General features: G+C 36.6%; 1 protein-coding gene across 2 annotated transcripts in view; it reads right to left on the bottom strand.

Moving 5' to 3' along the window:
* Nucleotides 1-12,695, bottom strand: part of PDS5B (PDS5 cohesin associated factor B) — a 166,220-nt gene that overhangs the window by 141,764 nt on the left and 11,761 nt on the right. For both annotated transcript variants that reach the window (XM_036743468.1, XM_036743469.1), the window contains exons 4-7: nucleotides 10,223-10,309; nucleotides 10,004-10,101; nucleotides 8,769-8,895; nucleotides 6,799-6,879 (exon numbers count right to left, since the gene is read on the bottom strand). In XM_036743468.1, the coding sequence (XP_036599363.1) occupies nucleotides 6,799-6,879; nucleotides 8,769-8,895; nucleotides 10,004-10,101; nucleotides 10,223-10,309 (393 nt within the window). The remainder of the gene's footprint in view (nucleotides 1-6,798; nucleotides 6,880-8,768; nucleotides 8,896-10,003; nucleotides 10,102-10,222; nucleotides 10,310-12,695) is intronic.

Raw genomic sequence — 12,695 nt, 5'->3', positions numbered from 1 at the left:
AAATTGCTGATACTGAGATTTGACTTTCTCGTTAAGACCCCACCCAGGTGCAGTAGCAATTGTGTTTGGGTGGGGAATAGATTGGGGGGGGGGCGGAATTTTAAGAAGCAAATGTCATAACCACAGTTCAAGTCCAGCCCCTCATTATAATACTCATTCTATCATTAATTGTTAGCCAGAGTTGACTGCTACCCTGAGGAACACCTACTCTTTGAAGGGCACAACAATTGTGAACCCACTGCCATAATTATCTTTGTTCTAAGCGAGAGACCAAATGTCTTTTATTAAAATGCTGGACATCATTAAAAAAACAATTAAATTACCCAGAAATTATGTCTAGAACCTTTTTAAATGCCACAAGGCAGATCCTATGACAAGTAATAACATTTTTCTCAATTTTTCTACTTTCATCCTAGCATATCCAAAAGTGGTGAATCAGAGAAGTTTGATTTTAAAGGTTCCTTTGTACCCAAGTAATAGAAAATCACCTGAAGAAGAAACTCAGCATGAAAATGGGGGGAAAGGATGAGTGTATATAACATATGTGGTTCGACAGAGACCAACATGATCTATCCACATAATTCCTATAAAAATTACTCTGTGTGGGGGATCTAAGAAAACATTTGCAAGAGCTACCAGCTGATAGCATTATCAAGTCCCACATTACATTAATACCTACTTGACAAGGCTGCTATAAAGGCAGTGCTTGATGAAACTTTAAGTGTCCTATAAAAATGTGAGTTGTTATAGCTCTTTTTTCTAGTAGAATATAAGCTCATAGTTCTTTTTTCCTGTAGAATATAAGCTCCTTCAAGGCAGAGAATGTTGTTTTCCTCTTCATACACCCAGAGCCTAGCAATATACTGTTAGTTCTTTTTCTAAAGAGATTTATTTATAGTGTTATAAAGGGCAAATAAGAGGGGATGGGTTATTAATTGCTACTGATAATTAAAAGTGTGATGAAAGGGAGACAAATGCTTAATAAATGTTTGTTGCACAGAAACAGTCTAAATTATGTCTGTACACATATTTGGAGGCGGGCAGGAAGGGATGACTACTTCAGAATACCCACTATCTGCCCATAAAACAAGATTTATCAACAACAACAAAAAAATCTTCTGAAGGTGAGTAATGAAAAAGAAAAAAAGATATCCATAATTGTAAGAAAAGACCATCTTAGTACTTATTCATAATATCTGACGTTTACATAGCATTTTATTTAGTTAGAATTTATTTTATATTTCACTTGATTCTCACAAGCAACTGAGGAAATATTACAAATACGACTATCCCCATGGTACAGATAAGGAAACTGATGGTCAAGAAAAGGGAAATAATTAGTCCTAGGTCGCAGCAAGTAAATGGCAGAGCATAATTTGTACCAAATTATCTTAACTCTGGGGCTAAATTTATATTACTATGTGACGGTAAGCTACAAAACAACTAAAAATGTTATCACACATCAGAAATTATGGTGTTTAAGAGAAATCTTACTGGTAGATCCAAATATATAAATACTTATTTCTATTATCCTTGTTTCCCTTCTATCATACTTTTAATTGTCAGTAGCAATTAATAACCTGCCCTGTCCAATTTGCCCTTTACAACACTATAAATTTCTTTACAAAATGAACTATAGCTACACTGTCCACCTCCACAGAGATCTGATGGCAGTTCTCCTTGATAATCTCTTGAAAGATGGTATCTAGGCTCTTTTTTTGATCATGGTTTCAGGTAGTCCAATAATTTTTAAATTATCTCTCCTGGATCTATTTTCCAGATCAGTGGTTTTTCCAATGAGATATTTCACATTGTCTTCCATTTTTTTCATGCCTTTGGTTCTGTTTTAGAATATCTTGATTTCTCATAAAGTCACTAGCTTCCACTTGCTCCAATCTAATTTTTAAGGTAGTATTTTCTTCAGTGGTCTTTTGGACCTCCTTTTCCATTTGACTAATTCTGCCTTTCAAGGCATTCTTCTCATCATTGGCTTTTTGGAGCTCTTTTGCCATTTGAGTTAGTCTATTTTTTATGGTGTTGTTTTCTTCAGTGTATTTTTCAGTATTTTTTTGGGTCTCCTTTAGCAAGTCATTGACTTGTTTTTCATGGTTTTCTCGCATCCTTCTCATTTCTCTTCCCAATTTTTCCTCTACTTCTCTAACTTGCTTTTCCAAATCCTTTTTGAGCGCTTCCATGGCCTGAGACCAGTTCATGTTTTTCTTGGAGGCTTTTGTTGTAGGCTCTTTGACTCTGTTGACTTCTTCTGTCTGTATGTTTTGGTCTTCTTTGTCACCAAAGAAAGATTCCAAAGTCTGAGACTGAATCTAAGTGCATTTTCTTTGCCTGGCCATGTTCCCAGCCAACTTACTTGACCCTTGAGTTTTTCAGCGGGATATGACTGCTTGTAGAGTTAAGAGAAGTATGTTCCAAGCTTGGGGAGATGCGCCAGCTCTGCCACACCAGCACTCCTCCTTCCCCAAGAACCCCCAACCCAGACTGGACTTAGATCTTCAGCAGGCTCTTCACTCCTGCTCTGATCCGCCACTTAATTCCTCCCACTAGGTGGGCCTGGGGCTGGAAGCAACTGCAGCTCTAGTTCTGCAGCTGCCCCACCTCTGCTGCCCCTGGGGCAGTGGCCGAATCGAACTCCTTCTACTCCTGCAGCTTTTCCCACTAACCTTCTCTGTTTTCTTTGGTGTTTGTGGGTTGAGAAGTCAGGTAACTGCTGCAGCTCACTGATTTAGAATGCTAGGGCACGCTCCGCCCGGCTCCTAGTCTGGTTGGTCCATGCAGCGCACGCTGGGCTCTGTTCTGCTCCCCTCCACTCCCAGCTCCATGCGGGATAGACCTCACCCAGAGACCATCCAAGCTGTCCTGGGCTGGAGCCCTGCTTCCCTCTGCTATTTTCTGGGTTCTGCAGTTCTAGTATTGGTTCAGAGCCAATTTTTAATAGGTTTTTGCAGGGGCTCGGCGGGGAGCTCACACTAGTCCCTGCTTTCCAGCTGCCATCTTCCACAGAGATCTGATGGAACTCTTGAGTACATATCAAAATCAAAATTCTTCACCTTCTTTGTGTTTCTTGCTTTTTATTGGTTGTTTTGTTTTTACAATATGGCTAATATGGAAATGTTTTGCCTGATTTAACATGTATAACTGCTATAATATTGCTTGCCTTCTCAATGTGTAACAGAAGGGAAGGAAGGAGGAAAAGAATTTGGAGCTCAAAAAATTTTTTAAATGAATACATTTTTTGGGGGGAGAAGAAAAAGAACTACAAATGTTTATCTGAATTTGCGTAATACCATTTTTTTCTTGACTCTTTTCCTCCTGATTACTTCACATGTTCTTTTAATGGATTAATATTGTACCCTCCTCCATTATCTGTGGTCATTCCTCAAGGTTCAATCCCAAACCCTCTTCTCTATACTTTTTCTTTTGGTGACTACTTCAATTAGCCTAACTTCAATGATCATGTCTATGGACAACTTCAATATGTATATATGCGCATACCTAACATCCTTCCTGAGACTCTAGGCCCATTTTGCCTGCTAGACTCCAATAAGCATCACAAACTCAGTATGTCCAAAACTGAAATTATATTTCCCTTAAACCTATGCATGACAGCACTACCATCCTGACAATCACTCAAGTGCACAACCATGGATCTTCCATTTCTCTTAAATTACATGTCCCATGAGGGCAGCCAGATGGCAAAGTGTATAGAGCACTGGGCTTGGAAATCAGGAAGATTCAACTTCATGAGTTCAAATATGGCCTCGGATACTTACTAGCTGTGTGACCCTGGGTAAGTCACTTCACCCTGTTTGCCTCAGTTCCCTCATCTGTAAAATGGGCTGGAGAAAGAAATGGCAAATCACTCCAATACCTTTGCCAAGAAAACCCCAACATGAGGTCACGAAGAGTCAGACACAACTGAACGATAACAACAACAACACGTGTTTCTCAAGTTGGCCAGTGAGTATGAATGGATTCTTAGAAAAATTCTAAAACATTTTATTAAAGAGCTAACTAGAAAACATCTGAGAAAGGAAGCAATGATCACAATGCCAGCACAGTTTGACTATGGAAAACTAATTTTTTGAAAGTTGTTAGATAGCAGATCAGGGAAATATGGTAAATACAATATTTTAGCAAAGTGTTAAATGAAGTAATACACCATTCTTGGGGAAAAGATGGAGAGATATGAAATAGATGAGAATACAATTAAATAAATTTAGAAATGGTTAAATGACTTGACTCAAATAACAGTCATTAATGGTTCCATGTCAACTTGGAAGGAGATCTTCAGTGAAATGCTCCGCTTGGTCCTGTACTATATAAGCTTTTTATCAATGACTTGGAGAGGGCAGCTGGAAAAGACCTTAGAAATCATCAGCTCCTTTATTTTATGGGAAACCGAGGCTCAGGAAGATTGTGACTCACCTCGGGTCACATACCTCATAAGTATTAGAGCTAGGATTTAAACTCCATTCTCCCAACTTTCAGACTAGTACTTTTCCACTGTACAATGTTACCTCATCTCATCCCTACTTGGCTAAAAATGTTGTTTTCCTCATCTGAGTACAGCTGAGTAATAACGGATGCACTGTCTACCTCACAAGGTGTTATAACATAATGAATGTAAAGTGTTTTGTCAACATATAGCATTCTGTGATATCAGTTATCATTATTATTTTACCTTGGATTATAAAGAGACAGTATGATCATGAATAGCACTGGACTTGGAACAGAGAAAACTTGAATTCAAATCCTGCCTCAAACAATTACTAGCTGTATGGCTACAGATGGATTACCTAATCTCTCTGAGCCCTAAGACCATCTACAAAGTTATGGATGGACTATAATCTGCTTCAACCAAGGAAACAACAGACACGATAATATACTACAGTTATCTGCGTGCTTCTCTCATGCAAGCGTATAAACTCCTTAAAGCCAGGGACTGTGTCTATCTTTATATTCCCTGCATAACTTAAAAACAGTACTTTGTACATGTTGTTGTTGGTCACTGATTTCAGTAGTGTCCGACTCTGTGTGATACTTTTGGAGTTTTCTTGGCAAAGATATTGGAGTCGTTTGTCATTTGCTTCTCCGGCTCATTTTAGAGAGAGGAAATGGAGGCAATCAAGGTTATGTGACTTGCCCAGGGTTACAGAGCCAGTAAGTGCCTGAGGCTGGATTTGAACTCAGGGAAGATGAGTCTTTCTGATACCAGGGCCCGTCACTCTATCCACTGTGCCTCCTAGCTGTCCTACTTTGTACATAATAGACATTTAATATGTATGAATGGTATGCTTATCAAATACACAGACACAAAATTAAGGCTAAGTGGGGAATAACATATTGAATGATGGAGTATGGATGCAAATATCTTGATAGGCAGAAAACTGGGCTGAATCTACTATGATGAAATTTGATAAAAGATCAATATAACATTTTACACCTGGGTTCAAAAATTGTGCTATAAAAATAAATTTCACAAGTACAAAATGGGGTAAAAAAAAGTGGTAAAGAGTGATGAGATAATACTTTATGAGGATCAACTAAAGGAAGTAGGAATATTTAGCCCAGAGAAGAACACACACTCAAGGGAAAAATGATAATCTGTGTTTAAGAACTCAAGAGGCTCTCACGTGGAAAAGAGAAAAGACTTAATCTGTTTGGCCCCAGAGGGCAGAACTCAAACTTAAAAAAAGGCAAATTTTGGCATCAAGTAAAGAATAACTTCCTAACAATGAGAGAACTACGACAAAGTGGAATGGCCTGCTTTTGAAAGTAGTGTACTCCCCCCATGTTGAAAACACTCATGCAAAAGTTGGGAGACCACTTTGGGGGGCTTTTATTAGGACTTTTTTTTAGGTATGAAGTGACCTAGATGGCTCAAGTGCATGCCATGGCCTTTTCCACATATCTCTAACAGCACTCTATTACCTCTGGGGTAAAATTTAAAAACCTTCTGTTGGCACTTAAAGTCCTCCACAAAATGGCTTACACCTACCTTTCCAGTTTTATTTCATTCTACTCCCATCACAAACCCTTCATTTCAGTCAAACTAGCATGTTTCCCACAACGTTCTACTGTATATTCTTTTACACTTTTGCATAAGTCATCAGAGTCCATCTCCACTTGTCCTGATCTATATCTTGCCACTGGGCCCAGATGGCTCCTGAGGAGAAAGTGAGGCTAGTGACTTCACAGCCCTCTCCTCACTTAAATCCAATTCACTTGCAAGTCATGATGTCACTTTCTTGATGTCATGGTCCTCTTCAAGAATGAAGGACAAAAACAGCAACAGCAAAGGACACTCCAATATTTGGAATACATGGACTCTCTATCTCAAAGAATTCCTAGTTTCCTTCACACACTTCAACTCAGGTACCACCTCCTATACAAAGCTGCCTGTAATGTTCCTGTACCTATTTTGCGCACTCTCTTTCAAAAGTACTTTGTATTATTTTGTCTTTATTTACTTAGTGGTTCCAACCACTAAGGAGAATACAAATTCCTTGAGGGCAAGAACCGCTACACGGTACTTTGCACATGTAAGCCTCTTAATAAATAAATAAATTCTAGTTCTCACTAAGGAGAAAAAGTACACATAAATCATCAAAATCATCAGTAAAACTAGGAATAAGGTGATACAGCTTATAAATAAAGTGAAACCAAATAATTATTTCTTTAAATGGGGGCAAAAGGAAATATATTATTTCAGTATTATTTGTTAAAATTTCAATACTTCTACCTACATTAACTGACAACAAATTAACACTCAGGACTTACATTGGTAATATAAGGTTCAATAGCTTGAGCTGTCCTCTTCAGTAAAGCCTTGGCCAGGTCATATGCTTGTTTGTTTAAATTCTGAAAAACATAAGGTTAACAAACAACTCTAATTGTTTAACATTTAAAAAAAAAAAGCAATTCAGTTGTTTTTCAGTCATGTTCAACTCTTCATGACCCCATTTGGAGTTTTCTTGGCAAAGAAGAACCAAGTTTGCCATCTCCTTCTCCAACTCATTTTACAGATGAGGAATTTAGGCAAACAGGGTGAAGTGACTTGCCCAGGGTCACACAGCTAATACGTGTCTGAAGCCTGATTTGAACTCATAAAGAAGATTCCTGATTCTAAGCCCAGTGATTCACTGCACCACCAAGCTGCCCAATGTGTAGATTAGACTGTTGAATTTAATTGCTGATATGAAATTTACCAAACAAAAATATTAAGATAAGTTTACTTCAAAGACAAAATAACATACTTTGTGACACTTCTCTACCACTATACTTTTGTGCCAACCTCCTTGAGAAATAGGCCTCTTGTCTTCCTATTCCCAGCACTTATCACATTGTCATGCACTTTGTAGGTATTTAATGTTTGTACAGTTGTTGTATTCCTCCCCCATAATGACTATTTGTATGATATGAAAGTTTCCAGAGCCCTTTTACATATATATCCCTTCGTCTGATACTCAATGTCCATTTTATGAATGAAAAACAGACTAAGAGAATAATTTGTCCAAATTCACAAAGATGGTGTCATCAGTGGAACTAAAACTTTGGTTTTCTGACTCTTAGTTAAATATTTTCACAAACTTATACTATCTTATTTACTGACACAGCCTGAATTCCTGTACAAAAATGGCTAGATCCTTTGCCCATTCATATTCTTTTTCTTTATGATTCTTCCATTCCCAGAAACAAAATCTGCTTCTCTTTTACCCTTCTAGTCCTAGAACCTAATACTAATAAACAAACTAGGGAGAGAATGTATCCTAGATTTAGGACAGGACCTTGGAAGTTGTCTAGCCTCTTCAAAAGGAAAGATTAAACTCTGATTCAGTCCTAAAAAAAGAGAAAATCCTCAGAAGAAGCATCTCCTTGAAGTACCAAGGTTAAATACCAAACCAAGAAGAACTGCATTCACGTTGGAGTGGTGCTAAATCTACAAATATTATAAAAAATTATGTTTCATGGAAGCCAAAGTCTTTGTAACAAATATATACAGATTCCTAGAAAGACTCTCCTCTGTAAACTTTCCCTCTTCCACCAAAAAGTCTCCTTTTCTCTTTCTTAAATGTTTCACTCCTCTGATATATTGTTCTTATATATTAATATATAAGACTCACATAAGTAACTTTAACTCTCAGTTCTTGAGGCAACTCTCTGAGACTAGAGTTATTGAAAGGGTAAAGAAAGGTATGAAATGGTAGAGGTAGTTTCCTCATCCAAGAGGTTCCCAATATTAATGAAATCATATTACCCTATCTCAAAATCAGTTTTATTATTAAACTAGAATACACAATAAGGACTATATGACATAAGAGTTTCAAAACTGCAAAAAGTCTTGAAATAAAATTTATACGTTGTTTCTTACTGTCAAGACAATTCAATGAAAAATTAGGTATATTTGGGCAGATAAACACATACTAAAATTTTAGTTACTATTCTAATTATCTACTATTTAAGGAATATTAAAATCATAACACTTCCATAAAATTATGAATGTCAATACTTAGAAACAATAAACAATTTATATGGAGCTATGTCATTTTTTCAAAATATTAGATTCTGGGTACAAATTTGGTCAAGTATTAAAATGATTTATATTCATAATTTCACTAGAATGTAAATTCCTTGAGAGGATAAACATCTCTATCTTTAAGGGTAAATCCCACACTTCATACAATGCTTTCATCATAGTACACGATTAAGAAACGTTTGTTAAGTTAAATGAATAACATATTCCAACTTACCTTGTGGGCAGGCACCAAATTTACTAGAACTGTATCCAAAAGCTCCTGAGAAACAGTATCTCCCTCACAAATAATAGAGCTCATCAGGTCCACCATGTGCATGTGAACTTTTTGATTGTGGCCATTGCTAAAATTAGAAAAAGAGACTTAATATTTTTGGTGGATTTAGGCAGCAGATAGCAATTTAATCACAAGAGTGATGACAAGCATTATATTTTATAAAACAATAGAAAAATATAATAAGCTATAAGATTTTGATATCCCTTCTTGTGTTTTGAAGCATTATCAACAGAGCAGTCAATTACTTATCAATTTATATTACAATGAAATATTCTACACAACAATTTGAAAATTTAGAAGGTAAACAATTTTGACAAAATTCAGTCTAGCAAATAATTTTTAATAATAATAATCTTAAAAATCCTTCAGCCCTCAACTAACCACAGTAACGGAAAACTGCTAATAATGTAAAATAATAAATAATCTAAAATAATTTATACTGGCTCTGGAATGAACTCTAAAATTTTCTAAGGCATTACACTGCCAAATTACACTTCATTTAACCTAATACAAAAGTGCTATTTACTATGAAATACGATTCAGTCTGGGAGGAACAACCTGATGTCATTCAGAAAGGTTTAATGACTGAAGTTACTAAAAACAAGTACCAGATGAACTTGGGCATTGGCAGCCTTGACTCTAAAGCTTATCACTTGGATTCCAAGGCCATCGTTATGATAAAGCTGTAATATGTTAAAACAGATACTCATCCCCAAGCAAACAAGACAAATTAAAGGAACTGGGCAATCACAGGAGTATATGAAATCCTTCAGTGGGATACTTAGAGCTCACTGATTCATCCCTCTGATTTGCTTTCTCTGATCATCATCTTCTACTGCAACTATGACTACCATGTAAACAGTTATGTAGAGGAAAGCTCTTGACCTATTAACTACTCCGATGATCCTCCTTCATTAAATTTAGCATCAGAAGAATTTTACTTTAATTTTACACTAGTCAGAGCACTAAAACAAATTGACAAGTCTCCCACACCTATTATGTTTCATCAACATAGTTGAACAATTTACCTACAAACTTAATGTCCTAAACTACTTAAAACATAAAACCTGAAGAATTTGTGACTTTTAAAACTTTTTTCAATCTGAAACACAGCATCCAACTGAATAAAAATCATACCTTGAGATAAAAACAGACATCAAATAAAATTAACTTACTTTATGACTGAAAATAAGGTCCTATAAAGTTGTGTGAAAATTTCATTGCTATCTTCTAATTCAAAGCATATGTTATAGGACTTGACCCAAGCAATGTTCTAAAATTGAAGAGTAGGAAACATGGAGAGAAAAATGTAATTATAAAAATTCAAAACATAAATAGCTACTGAGAAAAAAAAGTTTAAGCAATAAAAGTGAAAGATACGAAATATTTCTCACCTCAAGTAAATAAAAATATCTATTGAACTGTGGACTTTTTGTATCTTCTAATCCTTTCAGTTGTCTTGTTATAAACATAAATATATCCTTTAAAAAAATAACATGAATAACAGTTCAGTTGATTACATACCAAATGAAAAACTAAGTCCTAATACTTACTTTTTATACATGTAGTATGAATATAAGTAAAAACTCAGAGCTATAACACAATAAGTGGCAACAAATCAGAACTTCGGCAAAGACAACCAACAAGAAATTCACTTTTATATGAAACAAAGAATTCTTAATATTGCTACAGTGCAAAGCAAAACTTTTAACTGTGTATTTGTGTAACAAATGTTATAAATATGGGAAGGCACACCAAACCAAACAATTTATACAAAATCAAAGAATTCATACTTGAAAGAAACTCATAAAAATAAAAAAAAGGTGGGAAGGTGGACTACATTATCATAAAGCTTAATAACATCAGAGAATTAATCCTGGAGGACTACAGGAATGTAATCAACTTGAGAAACTTTAAATACAGGTTATGAATTTTATATTCATCATATATGTCATGCCCCACCCCCACCCCCACCTCTGGGTGTACCACAGTGCTGTGTCTTCTGCCCTCTAATTTCTCTCCATGCTGTCTATCCTGTTGACTCTATTATCTCCCATGGGAGGTACTACACACAAGCAATATGTTGCCAAATTCTGCCATGTCTATTTCCGTATCTCTCATATCTGCCTCCTTTAAATTACTCCCTCAGGCCCTCATCACCTCTCACCTCCATGACTGTAATGACCATTTAACTGATGCCTTTTTCCATTTCAATTCATCTTTCACACAGGTACAACAGTGATTTTTCTTAAATGAGGAGAATCTGACCAAATGACTACCTTTTCAATATGCCATAGTTGTGCTTTATTACCTCTAGATAATTTATCAATTCTTTTGACTGGCTTTTAAATCCCTTCACAACCCAGCCCCAACCCCATCCTTCCAACTTCATTATGCATGATTCCTTTTCACTGGACTCTGCTGTCCAGCCAAAGTGGATATTCCCTCTGCTCCTCACACAAGGCACTCTCACTCTCTTTATAACTCTGTGTCTTTCCATTAGCCATGCCCCATGCCTGAAATGAACACCCTAGAGTCCCTTACTTTAATTCATGTAAATCTCACCTCTGACACTGGACACTGGTAAGCCATTTAACCTCTCTATTCTTCAATTTCCTTATCTGTAGAATGAGAATGATAATTCTATAGTACCCAATTCACAAGTAGATCCCTCTTGACTTGTCAAGTGTACAAGCATTTATTAAGCACATGTTTAAATGTGTTACACACTGTGCTAGGAATACAAAGAAAGGGAAAAAGACAGTCCCTCTCTCAAGGAGCTCATAATCACATGGGGGTGACAGAATGCAAAAAACTATGTAAAAAACCAAGACATTTACAGGGTAAACTGAAGGCAATTTCAAAGCAAAACCACTAATATTAAAGAGGACAAGTAAAGCTTTCTTGTGGAAGTATATGTTACGGAGATTTTAGCTAAGATTTGAAGAAAGCCAGGGAAACCAGAACATGGAGAAAAGGAGGGAGAGGATTCCAGGAATGGACAGGAGGCCATGAAAATACAGAGTCAAGACAGAGCATTTTTTTTTCAAGGAACAGAAAGGAGATTGGTGTTACTGGATAGTAGAGTAAATGGAAGGAAGTGAAACATAAGAAGACTAGAAAGGGTAAGAAGGAACAAAGTTATGAGGGGTTTTAAAAGCCAAACACAGGAGGCAAGAGAGACCTACTAAAGTTTTTTGAGGAAAGGGGGTTATATGGTTAGACCTTCCCTTTATGAAAATTACTTTCACAGTTGAATAAGAATGAACTGTAAAGGGAACAAGACTTCAGGCAGACAGACACCAAACATCAAGCTGCTGAAATGGCCGAAGCTTGACATAATAAAGATCTGCATCAGAGTGAAAGGCCAGGAGTGAGGGAAAGTAGGGTGGGAGGAGTGTTTCTAGAAATGTAATGAAAGTAGCATCCACAAGATTTGGTAAATGATTGGAGGGGGCAGAAAGAGTATAGAGCTATAGATGACAAGATTTCGACCCTGGGTGTTTGGAAGGATCGTGATGGCCTCAACAGTAATAGGAAAGTAAAGAAGAGGGGAGGATTCTGGAGGAAAAGGAAATGAATTTTGTTTCGGGTACATGGAGTTTAAGACATCTATAGGACATCCAGATCAGGAAAACCAATAGGCATTTGGAGATATCAGACAAAAGATCAAAAGAGAGATTACGACTAAGTGAGCAGATCTGAGAATAAACAGCATAGAGATGACAGTTGAATTCATGGGAGCTGATGAGATCATCAACTGAAATGGTATACAGGGAAAAGAGGGCCCAAGACAGAGTGCTGGGAAACACCCACCTTTAGCAGGCATGACCTAGATGAAGAACAAGTGGTCAGACATATAGAACA

The sequence above is a fragment of the Trichosurus vulpecula genome, chromosome 2 (genome assembly GCF_011100635.1).
Source record: "Trichosurus vulpecula isolate mTriVul1 chromosome 2, mTriVul1.pri, whole genome shotgun sequence".
Taxonomy (NCBI): Eukaryota; Metazoa; Chordata; class Mammalia; order Diprotodontia; family Phalangeridae; genus Trichosurus; species Trichosurus vulpecula.
Note: the sequence above shows the minus strand (reverse complement) of the source record. Positions and strands in the feature narration are given on the sequence as shown.